The sequence below is a fragment of the Dipodomys ordii genome, unplaced genomic scaffold (genome assembly GCF_000151885.1).
Source record: "Dipodomys ordii isolate 6190 unplaced genomic scaffold, Dord_2.0 Scaffold61, whole genome shotgun sequence".
Classification (NCBI taxonomy): domain Eukaryota; kingdom Metazoa; phylum Chordata; class Mammalia; order Rodentia; family Heteromyidae; genus Dipodomys; species Dipodomys ordii.
In genome coordinates this window covers 10128998-10149665 of record NW_012267277.1, presented here as the reverse complement: position 1 = coordinate 10149665, position 20668 = coordinate 10128998, and the positions used below count along the sequence as shown (strand labels likewise).

At 52.7% G+C, this 20668-nt stretch overlaps 1 protein-coding gene across 1 annotated transcript; it reads right to left on the bottom strand.

The window, feature by feature from the left end:
* Positions 1-9382: 9382 nt before the first annotated feature.
* On the bottom strand, positions 9383-15206 carry Ctrc (chymotrypsin C (caldecrin)). Its single transcript, XM_013022244.1, has 8 exons — positions 15150-15206; positions 13654-13745; positions 13465-13562; positions 12555-12680; positions 11535-11671; positions 10806-10951; positions 9737-9889; positions 9383-9458 (listed from the first exon to the last, which is right to left on the bottom strand). Exons 1-8 carry the CDS (start codon positions 15187-15189, stop codon positions 9444-9446), a joined length of 807 nt encoding a protein of 268 aa, XP_012877698.1. The 5' UTR covers positions 15190-15206; the 3' UTR covers positions 9383-9443.
* Positions 15207-20668: the final 5462 nt, after the last annotated feature.

Genomic DNA, 20668 nt, shown 5'->3' with positions numbered 1-20668 from the left:
AGAGAAAGAGCTGTTGTCCAAATATTGTTTTTCCATTGCCTTCCACCTGTTAACCTGGAATTACATTGAGAAAGATGCCAAAGATAGGTATTGAAATGTGGGTTCTACATGCTTTTAAGAGATTACATTGTGTGTTGAGAAAAAGAAGAATATCAGTCGTTGGCCCTTGGAATTTTAGTTTAATAATAATTAAAAAAGAAAAAAAAGGTTAGGACTTGAACTCAGTGCCTAGGCGCTGTCCCTGAGCCCCTTTGTGCTCAAGGGTAGCACTCTACCACTTGAGCCACAGCTCCATCTTTGGCTTTCTCTGAGTAGCTCTAGACATAAAAGTCTCATGGACTTTTCTGCCCAGGCTGGCTTCCAACTGGAATCCTCAATTTCAACCTCCTGAATAGCTAGGATTACAGGTGTGAACCACCTGTACCCAGCACACCTACTGCTTTTGACGTTAGTGGTTCTTTTTTTTTTTTGGTCGATCGTGGGGCCTGAACTCTGGGCCTGGGCGCTGTCCCTCAGATCTTTAGCTGAAGGCTAGCGTTCTACCACTTGAGCGTCAGCCCCACTTCCGGCTTTTTCTGCTTATGTGGTGCTGAGGAATCGAACCCAGGGCCTCATGCATGCAAGGCAAGCACTCTACCATGAGCCACCTTCCCAGCCCGACGTTAGTGGTTCTTATGGGGCTGGTTTAGCCATCAGGGGGTGTGTGATAGCGTCTGGAGATGTTTTTGGTTGTTGGGGCTAGAAGTGGTACTATTGGCATCTAAAGTAGAGAATAGAGAGGCTGCTGAAGATTTTTGTCCCAGGTTTTGTTTCACAATACCCAGGACTAGCAAGGTGCCAGTGGCTCACGCCTGTAATCTTAGCTGTTCAGGAGACTGAGATATGAGGATCCCAGCTCAAAGCCAGCTTAGGAAGACAAATCTGAGAATCTTCTCTCCAATTAACCAGCAAAATGCCAAAAGTAGAGGTGGTATAGCTATAGGGGTAGAGGGAAAGCCATGAATGGAAAAAGCCAGATAAGAGCATGAGTCTTGAGTTCAAAACCTCTGTTTGAACCGGGACAAAAACATTGAACATAAAAAAAAGAGAATTCAGTCCTGACTGTCAGCCTGATGCAAGGGTAAGAAACGAGGATGAAAGAACTTTGTTATCTCCTAAGGGCATGCCACGGTGATGAGGTCTGGGCTGCAGAATCTATGGAGTTGGAATAGTACAGGGCCTGGGGCAGGGTCCCAACCCCACCTCCAGTGCCTGAAACCCTCAGACCCTTGTGTCTTTTGACCATAGTAGTCACAAGAGCAACCGTTTCTGAAGTCCCATATTTTCTCTTCAAGGCTAATGTCAACCTGGCATGTTGTGCCCATGTATCTGTTTGTTTTAATATAAAAATAGTTTTGTCAGGGTGAGGCCAGGGAACAAACATCAGTTTGGCACATTGTCATGGGCTGACTCTGTCCTTGGGCAAATCACTTTGTGCTTTCTCAGCTGGGCGCTGCCTAACAAGTGAAAGGAACATATGCCCAGCCTGTCTTGACACATGGCTGCAAGGACTGCAAAGGTCAGACACCAAAAACGTCAGCCATTCATTTGAATCATAAAATGACCAAGTCTTAGAGAAGGGCTGGATTCAGGTTTCACTGGCTTCAGGGCTCTGATGACCAGGATTCAGCTTCTCTGTAATGTTTGGCTCTGCCTTCCGCTGTGGTGTTCACTCTCAGGCTCTACCAAGTTGCCCGAAGCTCCAGACTGTACCTTCCTATACAACAGACCCTTTGGTCCAGGGTTTCTCTGCTTTGGAGCTACCGGCACTTGGGAGCTGCCTGATTCTTTGTTTTGGGGGCTTTGTAGGAGGCTTGTCAATATTCTTGGCTCCCATGCACTAGATACTGGTAGCCTTTCCCAGTTGTGGCAACCAGACATGTCTGCCAATGTCAAATGTACTTTGGGAAGCAAGTTATCCCCTCTTCCCTTTCCTTCCCATTTTGCTGTGGTAGCCCATTACATGAGTGGAGGAGAACCTTTGATAGCTCTACCCACCCACTTATCCTACATTTGGACCTGCATCTGGTCACATGACTACCCTTGGACCAATGGTTGTCCCGGTGGAGAGGATGCAGTGCAGTGATTGGTCAGGCCTGGAGCACATGCTTCCCCCTTGGTCCTGGATGGTGAGGCTTACCTAAGCAAACAGAATGCTATAATAATATCTAGGCTTCAGTGCCAGGAGGAGAGGAGGTGGCAGAATGGGAGGGGAGAACAAGGAGCCAGAACAGCTCATTCTGTCTCTCAGTAACTCATTGTATTTTGTGTGTGTGTTTGGGGGGTGGGTCGTTTGGCATTTGAACTCAGGGCTGCTGTTTTGTCCAACAAGATGGCAGTGGGTCAAGTCCTAAGCTGGGATGCGTCCTTGGGGCCTGATGCAGCTGTGACATTCTCATGGGTTCATAACTTCTCTGGAATGTAGCCCCTGGCTCCCTAGCTCAGAAGCAAGACATGGGAACTGCGAAGGCTGGAAACACAGCTCCTCCCATCCTGGCCCAGGGATTCAGCGCCTGCAGCTTCACAGGGTTTCCAGGTGGCTCTGATCGTTGCACAGTAATGTATGAGAAGCACAGGCTCTTGCTGATCATCCTCAGACAATGCCAGCGTCTGTGTCATCCATCCCTGGCGTCCGTGGTTGGAATGAACCGTTTATTCACTTAGAACCCTGCAGTACTAAATGTGCAATCAACATTTATTCTTCTTCCTAATCCTTTCGTCCTTGCAGCCTCAGAAATCAGGAGAACAGAGATTTCTTCAAGCTCTTGCATCAATGAGACCCCAGTAGCCCAGAAGTGGGAACGGCCGGACAGTAAATGTTTTGGGTTTGTGGTAGTCCATCTGCTCTTTCCCCACCGTCAGCTCTGCTGTCATAGAGCCAAGCAGACAGATGGCCATCGCTGTGATGCAATAAAACTTTATTTACAAAACAGATTCAGTTTGCAGGCTCTGATTTGCCATGAAGCGATGATACGGGGTCCAGCACACAGAATCATAGCAGCAGGTCTTGGCTTCTTCAGCTGGAGAGCTGGGTTTGGATGCAATGACTTCATAATGTAGCAACTTTATTTATTTATTTTGGTCAGTTGTGGGGCTCAAACTCAGGGCCTGGATACTGTCCCTGAGTGATTTTTACTCAAGGCTAGCACTCTACCACTTTTTTTTCTTTTGTTGGTTGTGGGGCTTGAACTCTGAGCCTAGGTGCTGCAGCTCAAGGCTAGCACTCTACCACTTGAGCCACAGTGCCACTTCCGGTTTTCTCATGGTTACTTGGAGATAAGTCTCACGGATGTTCCTGCCTGGGCTGGCTTTGAACCCCGATCCTCAGCCTCCAGAGTAGCTAGGATTACAGGTGTGAGCCACGGGTGCCTGGCCACTCTACAACTTTGAGCCACAGCTCCACTCCTGATTTTTGAGTGGTTAGTTTGGAGATAAAAGTCTAATGGGGACTTTTCTGCCCAGGTTGGCTTTGAATTTTGATCCATAGATCTCAGCCTCCTGAGTAGCTAGGATTATAGGCATGAGCCATTAGCATCCAGCTGCTAGGTTTTTATTTTTATTTTTATGCCAGTAATTCGTTTGAACTCAGTGGGTCTGGGCACTGTTCCTTAGTTTTGTTTTCCCCTCAAGGCTAATGCTCTACCACTTGAACCACAGCTTGAGCCACCAGCATTTTGATGATTAACTAGAAATAAGTCTCAGGGACTTTCCTGCCTGGGCTGGTTTTGAACTGTACTCTTCAAATCAAGCCTCCTGAGTAGCTAAGATTACAGATGTGAGCCACCAGTTCTTGGCGATGGGTTTATTTTTAGATCAAGTCTCTCTCTCTCTCTCTCTCTCTCCTCTGTCATAGGAGGGAGGGTTGGCTGGGACTTAAACTCAGGGTCTGACACTTTCATTCACATACTAGCATGGTACCTGAGCCCCATCTCTAACACCATCAAGTTTTCTTCTTTCATCTCCATCTTTGTAGACACAGAATGCTTTGAGATGATGCTTGGTTTTTTGTTTTTTTTTTTTGCCTGTCCTGGGCCTTGAACTCAGGCAGGGCATGGGCTCTGTTCCTAAGCCCCTTTTGCTCTAGGCTAGCACTCTACCACTTGAGCCACAACACCACTTCCTGCTTTTTCTGTGTATGTGATACTGAGGAATTGAACCCAGGGCTTACATGCATGCTAGGCAAGCACTCTACCACTAAGCCACATTCCCAGCCATGATGTTTGGGTTTATTCTCTGTCTTCACACAACTCCCTGGCTCATTGTGTCTCAAGCTGAATGTGAATTTTGGGAACTAGACTGCAAGGCTTGCTGGGAATGAGGCTGTCTCCTCCCCTCAGGGACAGCAGGGATCAGGCATGAGGCCAGTGTGTGAGTGCTCCTGATCACAGCCTCCCGACCAGGAGCTAGTGTCCATTTTGCAGATGAGGAAGACTGAGGCACAGACAGGGTGAGTGTCTGTCTGTGGTAGCATTCCATCCTGCCACAGCTCAGGCTGCAGATTTTTAGCAAGGAGATGTGGGTGTGGCAGGTGCTGCTGCACACTTCATGTTGTCCCTGAGGTAGGGAGAGAGAGAGAGAAAGAGAGAGAGAGACTGGTAGACAGAGAGACAGGGAGACAGAGACAGAGACAGAGAGACAGGGAGACAGAGAGAGACAGAGAGAGAGAGAGACAGACAGACAGACACATGGAGCTAAGCTGCCCCATTCCATCTCAGCTAATCCCAGCCAAGCCCTCAAACAGAGGAGTGTGGCCAGTCCCAGTCTGCAGGACTCCCCCTAACTGATCTTTATGGAGCCCATACATGTGATGAGAGCCTGGCTGGCCCTGAGGGCCTGTGCTGGGCTTGTTCTATGCTGACAGTTGCTGAGCAGGGTGGAGTGGGCTGGTGCTCTGCTGAGGAGCACAGCAGATGAGACGGGCGGTGATTCGGCTGGCCTCAGTCTCTGGGCCCCTTGCCAGCTTCCCTGACATGTCTCTGGACACCATAGCCCACCCCGGGCCAGGTCCCTGGAGGACCCCGCACATGATGTGGCCCAGAGGCTCTATGCACGGTGCATGGTGTTAGTTGCACAAGCACTGCCGGGCTTTAAAGCTCTCTGCCCCACACTGTGACATGGGGTGAGGTTTGTTTTTTTTTCCATCACATTTACTTTGGTCCTGGGGTTTAGAACTCAGGCCTTGGGCTTTCTAGGCTGCTCTAGCCACTAAGCCACACCTTCAGCCCTGGTCTGTCTGTCTTTCTTTCTTTTTTTTGGGTCTGGTTGTGGGGCCTGAACTCTGGGCCTGGGCGCTGTCCCTCACTCTTCAGCTCAAGGCTAGCGCTCTACCACTTGAGCCACAGCGCTAGTTCCGGCTTTTTTCTTTTTTGCTTATGTGGTGCTGAGGAATTGAACCCAGGGCCTCATGCATACAAGGTGGCTCTACCACTGAGCCACCTTCCCAGTCCTCTCTTTCTTTCTTTCTCTCTCTCTCTTTCTTTCTCTCTCCCTCCCTCTCTTTCTTTTTCTCTCTCTTTCTTTCTTCTTCTTTCCTTCTCTCTCTTCCTCCTCCCCTCCCTCTCTCCCTTCCTTCCTCCCTCCTTCCCTTTCTCTTTCTTTTTGATGTGTGTGTGTGTGTGAAACTAGTTCTGGGGCTTGAACTCAGGGCCTACTTGAGCCACAGCTCCATTTCCAGTTTTTTTTTTGTGATTAATTGGAAATAAAAATCTTACCAATTTGCTGGTTTCAAACTGTGATTCTCACATCTCAGCCTGCTGAGTAGCTAGGATTACAGGCGTGAGCCACTAGCACTGGGCTCCAATCTTGTCTTTTCACTGATTATTTTTAGGATAAAGGCTTCTGGGCCAGCAAGGCCTGGGCCACCCTCTGCCAGTGTGTTGGTCTTTCTCTTGTCACTGGGATCACAGGCCTTGCTCACAGATCCACCATGTCCAGCTTCCTCCTCATGGAAATTTCTGTCCAGGCTGGCTTGGAACTGCGACCTTCCTGACCTTAGCCTCCCACGCACATAGCTTGGGATGACAGGTGTGTGACGGTGCACCCAGCTATGGTTGAGAAGGAGTTCTTATGATCTGTCCTCTGGGGGCTGGCCTGGAACTGCAATCCTCCTTTTCTAAGCCTTTGGAGCAGTTATGATGACAGGTGTGGCCCTGGGGTGAGGTTTTCAGCCTCTCGGAGCCTCAGGCTTTCTCCAGGAAGTGGATAATGGGCAGGGTTTTCTGGTCACTCAATGAGACGGTGTGGGAGAAGCCCTGGGACAGTGGCCGCACACCGCAGTGAAGGGTGGACGTTGTCTAAGAGAACACAAACTGTGGCTGAAAGTAGAGCCAGGAAGTCCAACACAGAGCCTCCCACTTCTGCTGTCTTCCCTAGGGGTGGGCTGAGCTGTGGGGGGCCCTCTGCCCGTGCCCCCCAGTGATGCACTGGGTAAGCAATAGTAGTCACAGAATTTCACATGGGGGACTTTGTCCCTAAACCTGACAAGTGGCCTCCAAGGGACTATGGCTCAAATCCCCACTCACCAGCTGATAATCCAATCACATTTCCAGAGGTTTTGATTTGGGGCTGGGAGGCCATTAATCTACATCCTAACTTTATTTCCTCTCCTTCTCTCTCTTCTCTTTTCTTCTTCTGTCATTCCTAGGGCTTGAACTCAGGGCCTTGTACTCTTACTTGCCTCTTCTGTGTGTGTGTGTGTGCGTGTATGTGTGTGCGCGCGCACGCGTGCGTGCTCATGGAGCCACAACTCTACTTTTGGCTTTTTGCTGGTCATTTGAAGATAAGAGGCTTAAGGACTTTCTTACCCAGGCTGGCTTCAAACAGTGATCCTCAGCCCTCAGCCCTCCAGAGTAGCTAGGCTGACAGTTGTGAACCACGGGTGCCTGGCTGTGCCTCTTACTCCCGGAGTACCTCTTTCCTCCTCTCCACCTCTGCCTCCATCTAGGCCACAGCTGCTGTATCCTAGCTGGTATTTGTGGCCTTCTAGCTTGGCCTCCCTTCCTCCTGTCTAGCTGGCTGCAAGGCCCCCCCCCCCATCAGCCATCGGCTGACTACAGCAATTCTCTCTCTGAGACCCTCTGTGGCTCCCAGTTGTCACCTGACTGAAGCCTCACGGGCCCCACGGGCCCCACTGTGGCACAGGATTTCCCAGGTGCTTTTGCTCTTCACTCTCCAGCCGTGGCTTGCCTTCATATAGTTTGCATGAGTCTCCATTGGTCCAGGATCAGCCAGAGTCATTAGTCACCCACCTTAACCTGCCCCTCACTGGGCAGCAGCAGCTGCTGGATTCCCTTCCAGGCAGTGCTCTGATCCTGTTCATGCGCCATCAGCCAGGACCCCGGGCCCTTCCATGATCCCTCTAATACCTACCAGGACTGTGCTGAGTTGCAAGTAACTGGAAATCTACCACAGAGCCTAAAACAAATGCAGATGGATTTGTTTTCTCACAGTCAAGACATTCAGAGGAAGATGGTGGCTGCCTTTTTCTTTTCTTCCTTTTTTTGTTGGTTATGGAGCTTCAACTTGAGCAGAAAAGATCAAGCTGATGTCTCTGCAATTCTCTTGGCTACAAGATGGCTTCTTCTGCTCCAGCCATGATGTCCACACTCCAGGGCAGGGAGAAGGGGACGACCCCTCTTGTCAGGGAAGATTTGGTCTTCTGAGAAGCATGCTTATCACATGTCATACTCTGGAGCCATATTATCGAAGTCTGAGTCTCAGTTCTATTTAAGCTACCTTGGGTAGTCACTAGCCCTTCAGAACTTACTTTTCTCATCTGTAAAATGGGGTGGCAAACAACAGCCAGCCCCAGTGAGGCTACTTTGGGAACTGAGATCTATACTAGGCCTGCAGAACGAGCCTGGCACACAGAGTGCTCATCAGTGTTAGGGATTATTTAATAATTATACAGCTATAGCAGAACGGGGACCCCCTAACTCTCTAACTCCAAGGGACCTGGGGTCAGCAAGTGTTGCATGTTCATTGTTGCAATCGTGGGTGTTGAACCCAGGGCCTCAGACACCAGTGCTCTACCACTGGAGTCATACACTGAGCCCTTTTGCTTGTGTGTGTGTGTGTGTGGTTTTTTTTGTGTCCGGTCCTGGGGCCTGAACTCTGGGCCTGGGCGCTGCCCCTCAGCTCTTCAGCTCAAGGCTAGTGCTCCACTTGAGCTACAGTGCCACTTCTGGCTTTTTTCTTTTTGCTTATGTGTTGCTGAGGAATCGAACCCAGGGCCTCAGGCATGCAAGGCAAGCGCTCTACCACTGAGCCACCTTCCCAGCCCCTTGCTTGTGTGTTGTGTCTGAGATACAATCTTGCCCCCGGGGCTGCCCTGGAACTTGTGCTCCTTCTGCCATTTTCTCCCAAATAGCTGAGATTATAAGCATGTACCACCATACCGTGCTGTGTTGAGAATTTATAAATGGCCAACACAAACGCAAAGAAATAAGTTGGCGTAGCATGGCATGTGTGTCCTGTGAGTCGTGTAACCACCAGTACCTTGTGTGCTTAGACACCTTCTACTCAAAGGTAACAGCTCAGCCAGGGCTCCGCCACCTCCAGGGAGCCATCCTGGACTCCCGCTGCCAACGGACGCTGATTTCAAAGTCTCTTTTCTGTTCTTCTGGTCTGATTTCTATTTTCATACATGTACCAAGGAAGCCTCTGGTCTATTCAAAGGTGTCGCCTTCAGGCCAGGGGTCTTTTCTGAACTCTCCTTGGGGTTTTATTGCTTTTGGAGTTTTGACACAGGGTTTCACTAGGCAGCCCTGGCTGGCCTCAAGCTCTCAATCCTCCTGCCTCAGCCTCCTGAGTACTGGGATTCCAGGTGTGGCCACCTTACTGGGCTTTGAACCATTCTTGTGTCCCTGTGTGCTGTGGGCCCTGTGGCTGCTTGTGTGAGTAAAATCACTCCTGAGCCCCTGCTGGCTGGTGGGCTGTTGCCTCTTCCCAAGATGTGGCTCAGCTCTTCCTTTCCCTGTGCCTCAGTTTCTCTGCCTGTGATTCTGCTTCTATCAAACCTGAGGGCAGTGCTGGGATCTTCAGACAGTAGCCACCGTTGGGGCTGTGTTGGGGGGTGGGGTGGGAGCCGACAAGCCAGGAGCTCCTCCAGGAGGCCCCAGTTTGTCCCTCAGCTCGTCCTCTAGGGCTTTGGCCCTGCTGGACTGAGGGAGACTGGCCTGGGGTGGGGATTGTGCATGACAGATGCGCAGTGCATCAGAGGCAAGATGGGAAGGCTGGAGCCAAGTTCACAGGGTGAGATGGGTTAATGATGCAGCAGAGGCCTTAGAGAGCCCAGGAACTCGGGGGAGGGGAGGAGAGAGGAGAAATCAAGGTCCAGGCTTGGGAGGTGGCTGGAGGTTTGTTTATTGATTCTCAGGATTGGCTGTGGAGGGTCCCAGTGTGCATCAGAGCTGCAGTTTCTGGGGAAAGAGGGGACACCATGAGCTCTGGGATGTGTCACTTCTCGAGTAGGGAGGCAGCACAGGGCCTTGAAGGACAGGCCTAGTTGTCCCGGACGGGACACATCCTGGGCCTGGTGGGAAAGCCCCAGCCCAGGGCACCCCTGCCTTTGCCCGCTGAGGCCTGCTCCAGGAGGCTGAATGACTGACTTCCTCCCGGGAAGGAAGGCCTGCAGGAGCAATGGAGGAGGGGTGAGATGGGCGGGCTGGGGAGCAGGGAGGGGTGCAGGGACGCCCACCTGGTTGATCCAGTCGATGTAGGCCGACACACGGGTAAAGACCGTGGGCTTCTTGCGTGTGTTGCAGCTCTTGGCAGAGCCGAAGCTGACGATGCCGCGAACCTCCCACGCCCCGTTCTCTGCCTGGCAGTTCAGTGGGCCACCTGAGTCCCCCTGCACCCGAAGAAACAGACATCAGCTCTGGGCCACCCCCAGAGGTCTGCCGAGAGGCCGGGGTGGGCCCTCGGCCTCCGTTCCCCCTGCGCTAGCCATGGTGAGGGCCGCAGAGTACATCGGGCCACTTTGCTCTCTTTGGGGAGGCTGTGGGCTGTAGGCTAGTTCTTGCTTTGCTGTGTGATCTTGAGATGATCCAGCCATCTCTGTGCCTGGGTTTTTCCCCATGAGCTCCCCAGAGAAGCAAGGAAGCTAGAATAGGGAGAAGGAAAGGAAGGTGTGTGTGTGTGTGTGTGTGTGTGTGTGTGTGTGTGTGTGTGTGTTGCCAGTCCTGGGGCTTGAACTCAGGACCTGGGTGCTATCCCTGAGCTCTTTTGCTCAAGGCTAGCGCTCTACCACTTGAGCCACACCTCCACTTCTAGCTTTTTTTTTTTTTTTGTAGTACATTGGAGATAAGAGTCCCATGGACTTTCCTGCCTGGTCTGGCTTTGAACCATGATCCTTAGATCTCAGCCTCTTGAGTAGCTAGGTGTGAGCTTGTGTTCAACGTTTTGTTCTTGTTGCATCCCGAGTCCCTGGCTGCAGGAGCAGCTGACAGCCTGCAGTGGGGGAGCTCTTTTCAGCCTCTGTGCAGATGTGATGAGCCTCATTCAACCCTGGTGGTAGTCCTGGGAAGTGGTTATTATGGTTCCATTGCATTGCTGGGAAAACTGAGGCTTGGGAGCTTGTGCAGCCCGCCCAAGGTTATAGAGTACAATGTGCTGTCCCCAGGCCTTGAACTCTGCATATCACGTTCCCATCACCCGCTGTGGGGAGGGCAGTCAGGGAGTGGGCTGATACTCCCCGTGCCGCAGCCCACCCGGGGCAGTCGGCCTCTATCACACCCAGGCCGGGCCCCATGCACCCCAACACTCACGTTGCATGCAGAGATGACACCATCACCGCCTGCACACACCATGGTCTTCTTCACCTGGAAGCCCCACCAGTCCAACCGGGAGCATGTGGCATGGTTCACAATGGGCTGCAGGCCCTGCTGCAGTTTGTCAGCGATGGGGCCATTGGCTGCAGGGAGAACGGCAGTGAGGGGGGAGCTGGGCCGGGCCCCACCTGGCCCAGGCCTGGAGGAGAAGATGCCTGGACGGAACAGGCACACAGGTGGGCCCTGCCTGCACCTCCTGGTGGGGAGCCCTGATTCTTTGCCTATTTATTTATTTGTGCTGGTTCTGGGGTTTGAACTTAGGGCCTGGGTGCTGTCCTTGAGCTGTTTTTGTTCAAGACTAGCGCTCTTATCATTTGGAGCCACAGCTCCACTTCTGGCTTTCTGGTGGCTAATTGGAGATTAGAGTCTTATGGGCTTTCCAGCCTGGGCTGGCTTTGAACCTTGATCCTCAGATTTCAGCCTCCTGAGTAGCTAGGATGACAGGTGTGAGCCACTGGTGCCTAGCTATGAGTTTTTTTTTTTATATGAAAAGGTGCAGGCAGAATGGGGGAGTGGTGGGCAAATGTGGTACTGTGGTGTTGACTGTATGACATGAAAACGTTTCCTCCAATAAGTCTCTGGAGATTTCCTCTGGGCAAACGTGTGTGTAGGCACCTACATGTAAGTGTGTGTTCCCACGTGTGCATGTTTGTATGTGTTACTCACTCCAAAGGAGGCCCCAGCCGGTGACGTAGCAGGGATAATCCTTAGGCAGCAGGGACCCCTCCTCGGGCAGGCAGGCCACCTGGATGGTGTCGCTCAGCTCCACAGGCTCTGCCAGCTTGATGAGGGCAATGTCGTTGCTGGAATTCAGAGCGGAGGCTGAGTGAGTGGGAGGCTGAGGGAGCAGGCACGTGGGTTCTGCCCCTCCTGCCATTGCTAGGAGGCTCAGGCTGGGAGCCAGGGTCAGGTGGGTGGTTAGGGAGCCTCTGTAAACATTCTGACTTCTAGCTGCCTATGGAGACCAAGGGGTGGGAGGAGGAACGAGCCAGCCGCTTCTCACCAGCTCATCCACCCTCCTAGACCTGGCTTCTCTGCCCCAGAGTGGGCTACATATCTGTCAGAAAAAGAAGCCCCGATGAGTTGGAAATCACTGCCACAGAGGAATGCCTGCAGATGCATTTTGTTTTTTTGTCAGTCATGAGGCTTGAACTCTGGGCCTGGGCACTGTCCCTCAGCTCTTCAGCTCAATGCTAGTGCTCTGCCACCTGAACCACAGTGCCACTTCTGGTTTTCTGAGTGGTTACTTGGAGATAAGAGTCCCACGGACTTTCCTGCCTGGGCTGGCTTTGAACCTCAATCCTCGGATCTCAGCTTCCTGAGTAGCTAGGATTACAGGCATGAACCACTGGTGCCCCGCAAAAGTTTTTCTTTGTCTTTTGTTGGTAATGGGGCTGGAAGGCTTCAGGCAGGACAGCACCATAGCCCTAGGATCACTGTTCCTTTGGGGGACCCTTGGCCAATGGTGGGAACCTGGGGAGATGCACCTCCCTTTAGCCTTTGCTGTTATGAGTCATCTCTTTGGATGCTAGGCAGGAAGGCCCCGCCCACGACTCCACCCACAGGCACAAGGCCCCGCCCACCACCACGGCCCGCCACAACTGCAGATGGCCACGCCCACTCTACTGGCTCCGCCCATGGGCCCACTTGGCCCCGCCCATGGCCCACCCCTTGGGTGTCACTCACCGCACCAGGAGTGAGTTCCACTTCTCGTGGACGTAGATGGTGTCCACCTCCGCGATCACAGAGCCCTCCTCGTCCTCCACCGTCAGGTCATTCTTCCCCAGGGCCACCCGGTAAGTCAGGGACTTGCTGGGCGGAGAAGGGAGCGGGGTCAAGCGGGGCCTGAGCCCCTGCCCGCTGCAGGTTAGTGGGGCTCCAGGCTCTGGGCCTGGGCGAGTGCCAGTGCCCGGGGCCCCGCCCAGGACCAGGGCCCGGCCCAGGACTTGGATCCACGGTCTTGGCTTGAGCTGTGGCCTGGCTGCACATCCGGGCAGCCTTGAGACTCGGCCTCCTCAGCTGTAAGGTGGTGTGGCCTGTGAAGCGGGGTGACCCAGGGCCCTTCCTCCCAGGGCTGCGGTGGGGGGAACAAACAAAGCATTGTGGAAAAAGTCACTGACTTCCCTGCTTCCATCACTCCCCCCCTCCCCCACCCCATTAGAATTTTTTGACTTCTTTTGTTTGGGTTGTGTTGGGGTCTTAAGTTTGCAAGGTAGGTGCTGTACCCCTTGAACCATTCCCCCAGTCCTTTTTGCTCTGGTTATCATTTTTTTTGGTATGTGTGAGTGCCAGTACTGAGGCTTGAATTCGGGGTAGGGTGCTCTCCCTTAGGTTTTTTTGCTTAAGATGGGTGCTCTGTACTTGAGCCACAGCTCCACTTCTGGCTTTTGGGTGAATCATTGGAGAGAAGAGACTCAACAGACTTTTCTGCTGGGCTGGCTTTGAACCTTGGTCTTCAGATCTCAGCCTCCTGAGTAGCTAGGGTTACAGGCTAGCCACTGGCGCCCCGTAGGGACTGTTCTAATTTATGCCTTTACTTGTCTATTGTCTCTGCCCCAGGGTGATGGTGGGTCCTGTGGGACCCCAGCCTGCTCACTTGATGCAGTGGGCCGCGGTGAGGACGTAGCTGCTGGCGATCAGCGTCCCGCCGCACGTGTGCCTCCAAGTGTCACCCTTCAGGTACTGCAGAGAGATCTGCCAGAGGGAGCAGGAGGGCCCCCTGTCAGCCCCCAACGGGTCCCCCAGCCCTCCCCGCATCCCTCCCCGCTGCCTGAAGAGTGCTCACCTGCCACGGCCAGCTGTGAGGGACCGCATCGTCTCCCCCCACCACCCGTGAGGACAGGTTGGGCGGGAAGCTGGGCACTCCGCAGCTGGCAGCTGGAGACACAGAGGGAAGTGTGCAGGGGAGGGGCAGGGAGGGACAGAGGGGGCAGAGGGTGGGAGCATGGATTGAGTGCCTGGGCAGACAGGAGGGGCTCAGATTTGGCCCTGTGACATTGGGCTCAGTACAGATAGAAGGAAACAGGCCCGGGGCTGCCTATGCAAATGTCCTGGTGCACTGTCCAGCTGCCTGTTTCAGGGCACAGCCCAGAGTGGGGGTTGGGCAATGGATATGAACGTCTGAGCTCCCCCCAGCTAGGAAGTGTGTGGAGTGATCAGGAGTGTGTACTTGGCAGTGAGACAGATTGGGGCTCATATTCTGCCTCTCTCACTAGTGCTCGGCCATACACCAGCCTCCCTGAGCCTCCTCTGGGGACATGGAGATGGGAAGAGACCCTGTATTTCAAGGGACCAGCTCCCATGTCTACAGCTGGGCATGCAGTAACCATGCACTAAATAGCAACTACTATTATGCTGTTGCTGCTGACTGAGACACTATCTTCAGTACTGGGGCTTGAACTCAGTGCCTTATGCTTGTTAAGCATTCTACCATTTCAGCCACATCCCTAACCTTTTGGCTTTAATTGATTTCTGGTGAGTGGATTAACTTTTTGCCTAGTACTGGCCTCACATTACAATCCTCTAACCTCTTCTTCTGCCTTCTGCATGGATGGGATTACAAGTTTGGCAACTATACCTAAATTGCTGGTTGAGATGAGGTCTTGCTAAGTTTTTGCCAGGGCTGGCCTCAAACCCATGATCCTCTCAATGAAGGAACTCTTAATCAAGTGTTCTCATTTGCCAAACAAGCCAGGGAGATCAGGAGAGGTCAGATAACTTGGCTGGGTCCAACAATAGGCAAGTGGCCTTTGTTGTTGTTGGTGGTGGTTGTGGGGCCTGAACTCTGGGGCCTGGGCGCTGTCCCTCAGCTCTTCAGCTCAAGGCTAGTGCTCTACCACTTGAACCACAGCGCCACTTCTGGTTTCTTCTGCTTATGTGGTGCTGAGGAATCAAACCCAGGACCTCATGCATGCAAGGCAAGCACTCTACCACTGAGCCACCTTCCCAGCCCTGGCAAGTGGCCTTTAAGCTGAGACCCTTGGGCTCCTAATCTGGGAGAATGCCACCAAAATGGAGGTGATGAAAAATCCCCAAGAAGAAAGAGCTGGGAAAGGGGGGCTCTGCTGGTCCTGCAGGGAGAAACTCCTGTGCCCAGCCTCCACCTCCCCTTGGGACCATGCTGCGTGTGGCCCAGAACTCAACCTTGCAGGACCACCTGGCAGGAAGTGACTCAACTCACACACAGCTACCAGTAGTCAGACCCACAGGGGACCCCCAAAGTGCCTTTCCTGGAGAGCCAAGGGCACCCAGAGGTGCCGCTGGTCCCCACCCCCAGCTTACCGCAGGCCAGGAGTGCAGCAAAGACTGTGATGGCCAGCATGGTGCAGGTGCTCAGAGGCTGCCTGTGGAGGCAGGAAAGGGTGCTTTATAGACCCGAGGGAGGCCTGAGGGGACCCCGAAGGGGGCGAGGCCCCAGGTCAAGGCCAAGACACACCCCAGAGGAACCTGTTCCAACAGGGCACTTTCTCTGACCTTGGCTGCTGTTTGGTTTGGATGGGAGGCAAGGTTGGCTGCGAACGAGTGCCAGTTGGGAGAGGCAAGGATTTTTTTGAGGGGTGTGGGGGGCTCTACTGAGCTTGGGTTATGTTCCCATTTCCTCTCTCCCAGTGGGTGCTTTTGTTATTGTTGTTGTTTCGTTCATAGGGTTTGAACTCTGGGCCTGGGCGCTGTCCCTGGCTCTTCTGCTCAAGGCGAGCATTCTACCACTTGAGCCACAGCACCACTTCTGGTTTTCTAGTGGTTAATTGAAGATAAGAGTTTCATGGACTTTCCTGTTCCGTCTGGCTTTGAACTGCGATCTTCAGATCTCAGTCTCCTAAGTAGCTAGGATTACAGGCGTGAGCCACCAGTGCCCAGCTTGTTGGTGTGTTTTATGCTAGTACTGGATGTGGTTCAGGACATTATTTGCCCTGCTGTCCATGCTGCTATTCTTTTTTAAACCAGTGCTGAGGCTTAAACTCAGGGCCTGGCACTGTCCTTAGGCTTCTTTTGCTCAAGGCTAGCACTTGAGCCACAGTGCTACTTCTGGCTTTTTCTGTTTATGTGGTACTGAGAAATCAAACCTAGGGCTTCATGCATGCTAAGCAAACACTCTACTACTAAGCCACCTTCCCAGCCTGACTTCTATCTATATTTTTATATGCCTGAGCTTCTTTTTTATCTTTTAAAATAAGCGTATACTATTTTTTTGGTTGGTTGTGGGGCTTGAACTCAGGGCCTGAGTCCTGTGCTCTACCACTTGAGCCCCAGTGCCATGTGTAGTTTTTGAAGTGGCTCATTGGAGGTAAGAGTCTCATGGGGACTTTTCTAACTGGGCTGGCTTTGAACTATGACCCAGGGTGGGTTCGGATTGGGTTGTTAGGGCAGTGGATACTTCCCAAGCCACTGGATCTATTGGTAGACAAGCCCTACACTACCCCCACCCCCTCCCCACCCTCCACCAGTCCGGAGACCAGAACAGTGAGCAGAGTTGCACACTGAGCAAGTTATGAGATTGAAATGGGGTCTGGATTCTGCCGATGTCAGTGACTGACCAGGTGGCACCCCAGACCCTGTGCTGCCTCCTTGGGCCTCAGTTTCCTCTGTGTCTGCTGAGCAAGCTGGGAAAATGAGCAGCCAGCCTGGGCAGGAAAGTCTGCGAGGCTCTTACCTCTAACCACCAAAAAAGCTGGAAGTGGAGCTGTGGCTCAAGTGGTAAAGTGCCAGCCTGAAGTGAAAAAGCTCAGGGGCCTTGAGTTCAAGCCCCAGGACCAGCACAAAAAATATAGCTAAAAAACAAAGCAAAAAGTCTCAAGTCTCAATCTTTCACTGGGGTCCTCAGAAGTTCCTGCATGTCAGCAAGACCCTGTTGTACGTTGCACACTGATGTGTTCACACCAGCAGTACATGCACACATACAGCCACGGGTGTACTGGATGCAGAGCCAGGTGACACGGTCTTTTCTGGGTAGTACTGGGGTTTGAGCTCAGACTTGCAGGAGTTTTTTTTTTTTTTTGGGTCCAGTGGTAGGGCCTGAACTCTGGGCCTGGGCGCTGTCCCTCAGCTCTTCAGCTCAAGGCTAGCGCTCTACCACTTGAGCCACAGCACCACTTCTGGCTTTTTTCTTTTTGCTTATGTGGTGCTGAGGAATTGAACCCAGGGCCTCATGCATACAAGGCAAGTGCTCTACCACTGAGCCAACTTCCCAGCTCCAGACTTGGAACTTTCTAGGCAGGTGCTCTACCACTTGAATCATGCTTCCAGCTTTTTTTGCTTTTAGATTAATTTTTGAGTAGGATCTTGCTTTTTGTACAAGGTAGCCTTGGACCTGGGAACCATGATCCTACCTATAGTCTCTAATGCTGAGAGGATAGAAGTATGCCACCAGGCCTGGCTTGTTTGTTCAGAAGAGGTCTTTATAACTTTTAACCTGTGCTGGCCTCAAACCACCTACTACCCATTTAGTTTGGTCAGTTTGTGGCACTGTCCCTGAGCTTTTGTGTTCAAGGCTAGTGCTCTATCACTTTGAGCCACAGCACCACTTCCATTTTCTGATGGTTAATTGGAGATAAGAGTCTCACGGACTCTCCTGCCCAGGTTGGCTTTGAACCGCAGTCCTCAGATCTCAGCTTCCCCAGTCGCTAGGATTACAGGCGTGAGCCACCAACTCCCAGCCTTACTTTTTTTTACTGTGTGCCAGGACTGGGGCTTGAACTCAGGACCTGGGCACTGTCCCTTAGCTTTTTTGCTCAAGACTGGTGCTCTACCACTTGAGCCACAGCTCCACGTCCAATCCTGCCTTCTGAGTGCCTGAGATTATAAGCCTGAGCCAGTGTGCCTGGAGGAAGAGAGTCACTATTGTCTGGATGCTCACAGTGGAGCATCAGGAGGGGCTCCTAGTTCCTTCTGTTTTCAGAGGTGCAGACAGCAAGACTTTAAGGCAGAAGTCTTGTTATAAGTCAAGGAGGGCCCTGTGTGGAAGACAACAATGAATAATTGTCCCAGAGAGACTCCAGCTTCAGATTCGAAGATAGGATGCTGGGGGCTTTATGAGATGGACTAAGCCCAGGGTGGAGGGAAACCCAGTGCCATTGCTTCCTGGCTGTGTGACCTTGTATACACAAGTTAACCTCTCTGTGCTTACACGTCTCATCTCTAAAGTGGGGATTTAAAAAAATTGTCATTTGAGCTGGGAAGGTGGCTCAGTGGCAGCACGCTTGCCTTGCATGCATGAGGCCCTGGGTTCGATTCCTCAGCACCACATAAGCAAAAAGAGAAAAGCTGGAAGTGGCACTGTGGCTCAAATGGTAGAGTGTTAGCCTTGAGCTGAAGAGCTGAGGGACAGCACCCAGGCCCAGAGTTCAGGCCCCACGATCAGACCCTCTCCCCCCCAAAATTGTCATTGTCATTTGATTGTTTTTCTTTTTGAGACAAGGTCTCCCTATGTAGCCCAGGCTGGTCTCAAACTTGAAATCCTTTCTTCCCTTCCTGAGTGCTGGGATTACAGCTATGAATCATCATGCTTGACCTACCATCTGATTCTTTGAAGGCTTGAGCTTTGTTGACACTGTCCTCCACCAAAATATAATTAAAATTGTAATTTATGAGTGTATGACTATATAGAACTCATTTTGGACTTCCCCCTGCTGAACTCAGGGCCTGAGCACTGTCCCTCAGCTCTTTAGCTCAAAGCTAGTACTTTGCCACTTGAGCCACAGCACCACTTCTGAGTTTTTCTGTTTATGTGGTGCTGAGGAATCAAACCCAGGGCCTCAGGCATTCAAGGCAAGCACTCTACCACTGAGCCACCTTCCCAGCCCCCACCCCTTGCTGATTTTAAAGGAAGAACAACACTTCCATGGATCCCTCAAGGTGGCATGGGGCCTTCAGGAGCACACAGGGACTTGAGCGTGTCCTCCTGAGGCATCTGTGGTGAAATGGCTGAGATTCTGAGTGGTTCTGGGGGTCCGGGCCTTGGAAGGGCAGCTGGGCAGGGGTGGTTGTTGTCTCTGGCTGTTGCCACGCTCCCCATTTCCTCCCTTCCTCCCTCCCCCCCCCGCTGTGCTTATGCATGGCGCCCCTGGTCAGGGGTCATCATTCCCAGTGTCCACACTGTGATGCCCACCAGGCTGACTGACTTGTTTGCTGGCTGGAGAAGTCGGAGGAGGAGCTCTGAGTGGCTTTCCTGTGATTGGAGAAGGTGGGGGTGTGGAGCTGATTAAAATGTGCATATTTAAAGATGTCATCATTTTACTTGCCTGATTGTGAGGGACCGCCATGAAATATATGCAAAAGAAAGAGTAATTAATTCGCTCGTTTTCCCCATACTCCCTCCGCCCTACTCTCGTGCAGACTCAGTGCTAGGACGGGGCCAGATGACCCCAGGGAGCTCCCTGCCAGCCAGGGTGATGGTCCAGGGCTGGAGCTCTGCCTGAGGCGAGGCATTCTGGGTGGGAGCTGGCGGGATGGGGCTTGCAAGGCCCCTTCTCTACAGATCCATCCCTGGCCAGAAGGAGCAGAGGGCTTGAGGGAGATGCTGACAGGCTCTCTACCTCCCCTGGCACAACCCTGGGTTCCGCAGGCCTGGTGGGCTGCTCAGGAGGAGGCGGTGCTGGAAAAGCACCAGAGGGACGTGTGGGAGGCCAGGCTGGGTGTGTGTGTGTGGGGGGGGCAGACAAGGCCCTGGGAATGGGGCGAGCCTGGGAAAGGAGCAGGTGCCACTGACAGAGGTTGAAATTTTCTTGGCTTTGGGGCCAGGACTCGAGTGGCAGCTGTTGCTCTTGGATGAGGGTCATGGCTGAAATGTTAGAGCATGTGGGACCCCCTCCGGGGTGAGTTGAGGGGCTGCCAGGCTTCCCTTAAGTCCCACGGGAGCATGGGATGAGAGCCCTGAGCACACAGGGGCCTTCCTCCTGACCCCTCCCTCCCACTGCAGGGCTCTGGTACACTGAACGGCCATGGCTAACCTACAATCTTGTGTTGGTGGTGACAGCTTCTCAGGCATCTAGAACATATAGGGGTGGTGGACCCCGGAAATATACCTCCAGAAGCTGAGAGCAAGGCCAAGGGGCAAGGGACATCTGGACTTTTGCAGTATCAACTGTGACAGCCAGGGGGCAGTAATGCCAAGTCTAATGAGAAAGTCCTGTGTTTACCCTGACCCTCTGGGCTGTGCTACAGGCACAGGGCTGGGGAGATGAAGGTCCCCGTTCTCCCTGGGGGTGAGCCGGAGGGAGATGAGGACACCAGGTGGCGCTGTGTTCAGAAGCACAGGAGCAGCTGCTGGTCCCAGCCCTGCCCTCCCCAGGGGGTGCTCTGGCCTGCTCAGGATGGCAGGTGGCACATCAATTCATAATTCAAGCCAACAGGTTTCCCTTTTGCAGCCCAGTCCAGCCTTGAATCAGAGCTCCTCCAGCATGGACTGCAGTGGTGCACTACAACCCTTGGCCACAGGGTGGTGGGCCCAGCTGTGCACTGGGAGGGCTGGCTGCATCCACTGGCTCTGCTGTCCTGTGACCCTTCAGAGACTTAGGCCTCCTAGATTATTTTGTGATACTGGGGTTTGAAGTCTGGGTCTTCTGTTTGCTAGATGCTCTGACATTTAAGCCATGAGCCAGCCCTTTTTGACTTACTGAGTAGGGTCTGGCTTTTTTGCCCTAGCCTGCTTGGACCACTGTCCTATTTATGATCCAGCAGAGCAGGGATGACGGGTGGGCCCCAGCTGCACCCTGGCTTATTGGCTGAGAAACAGAACTTTTGCCAGGGCTGGCCTTGAACTTCGATCCCCCTGATCTCAGCCTCTCAAGTAGTTAAGATGACAG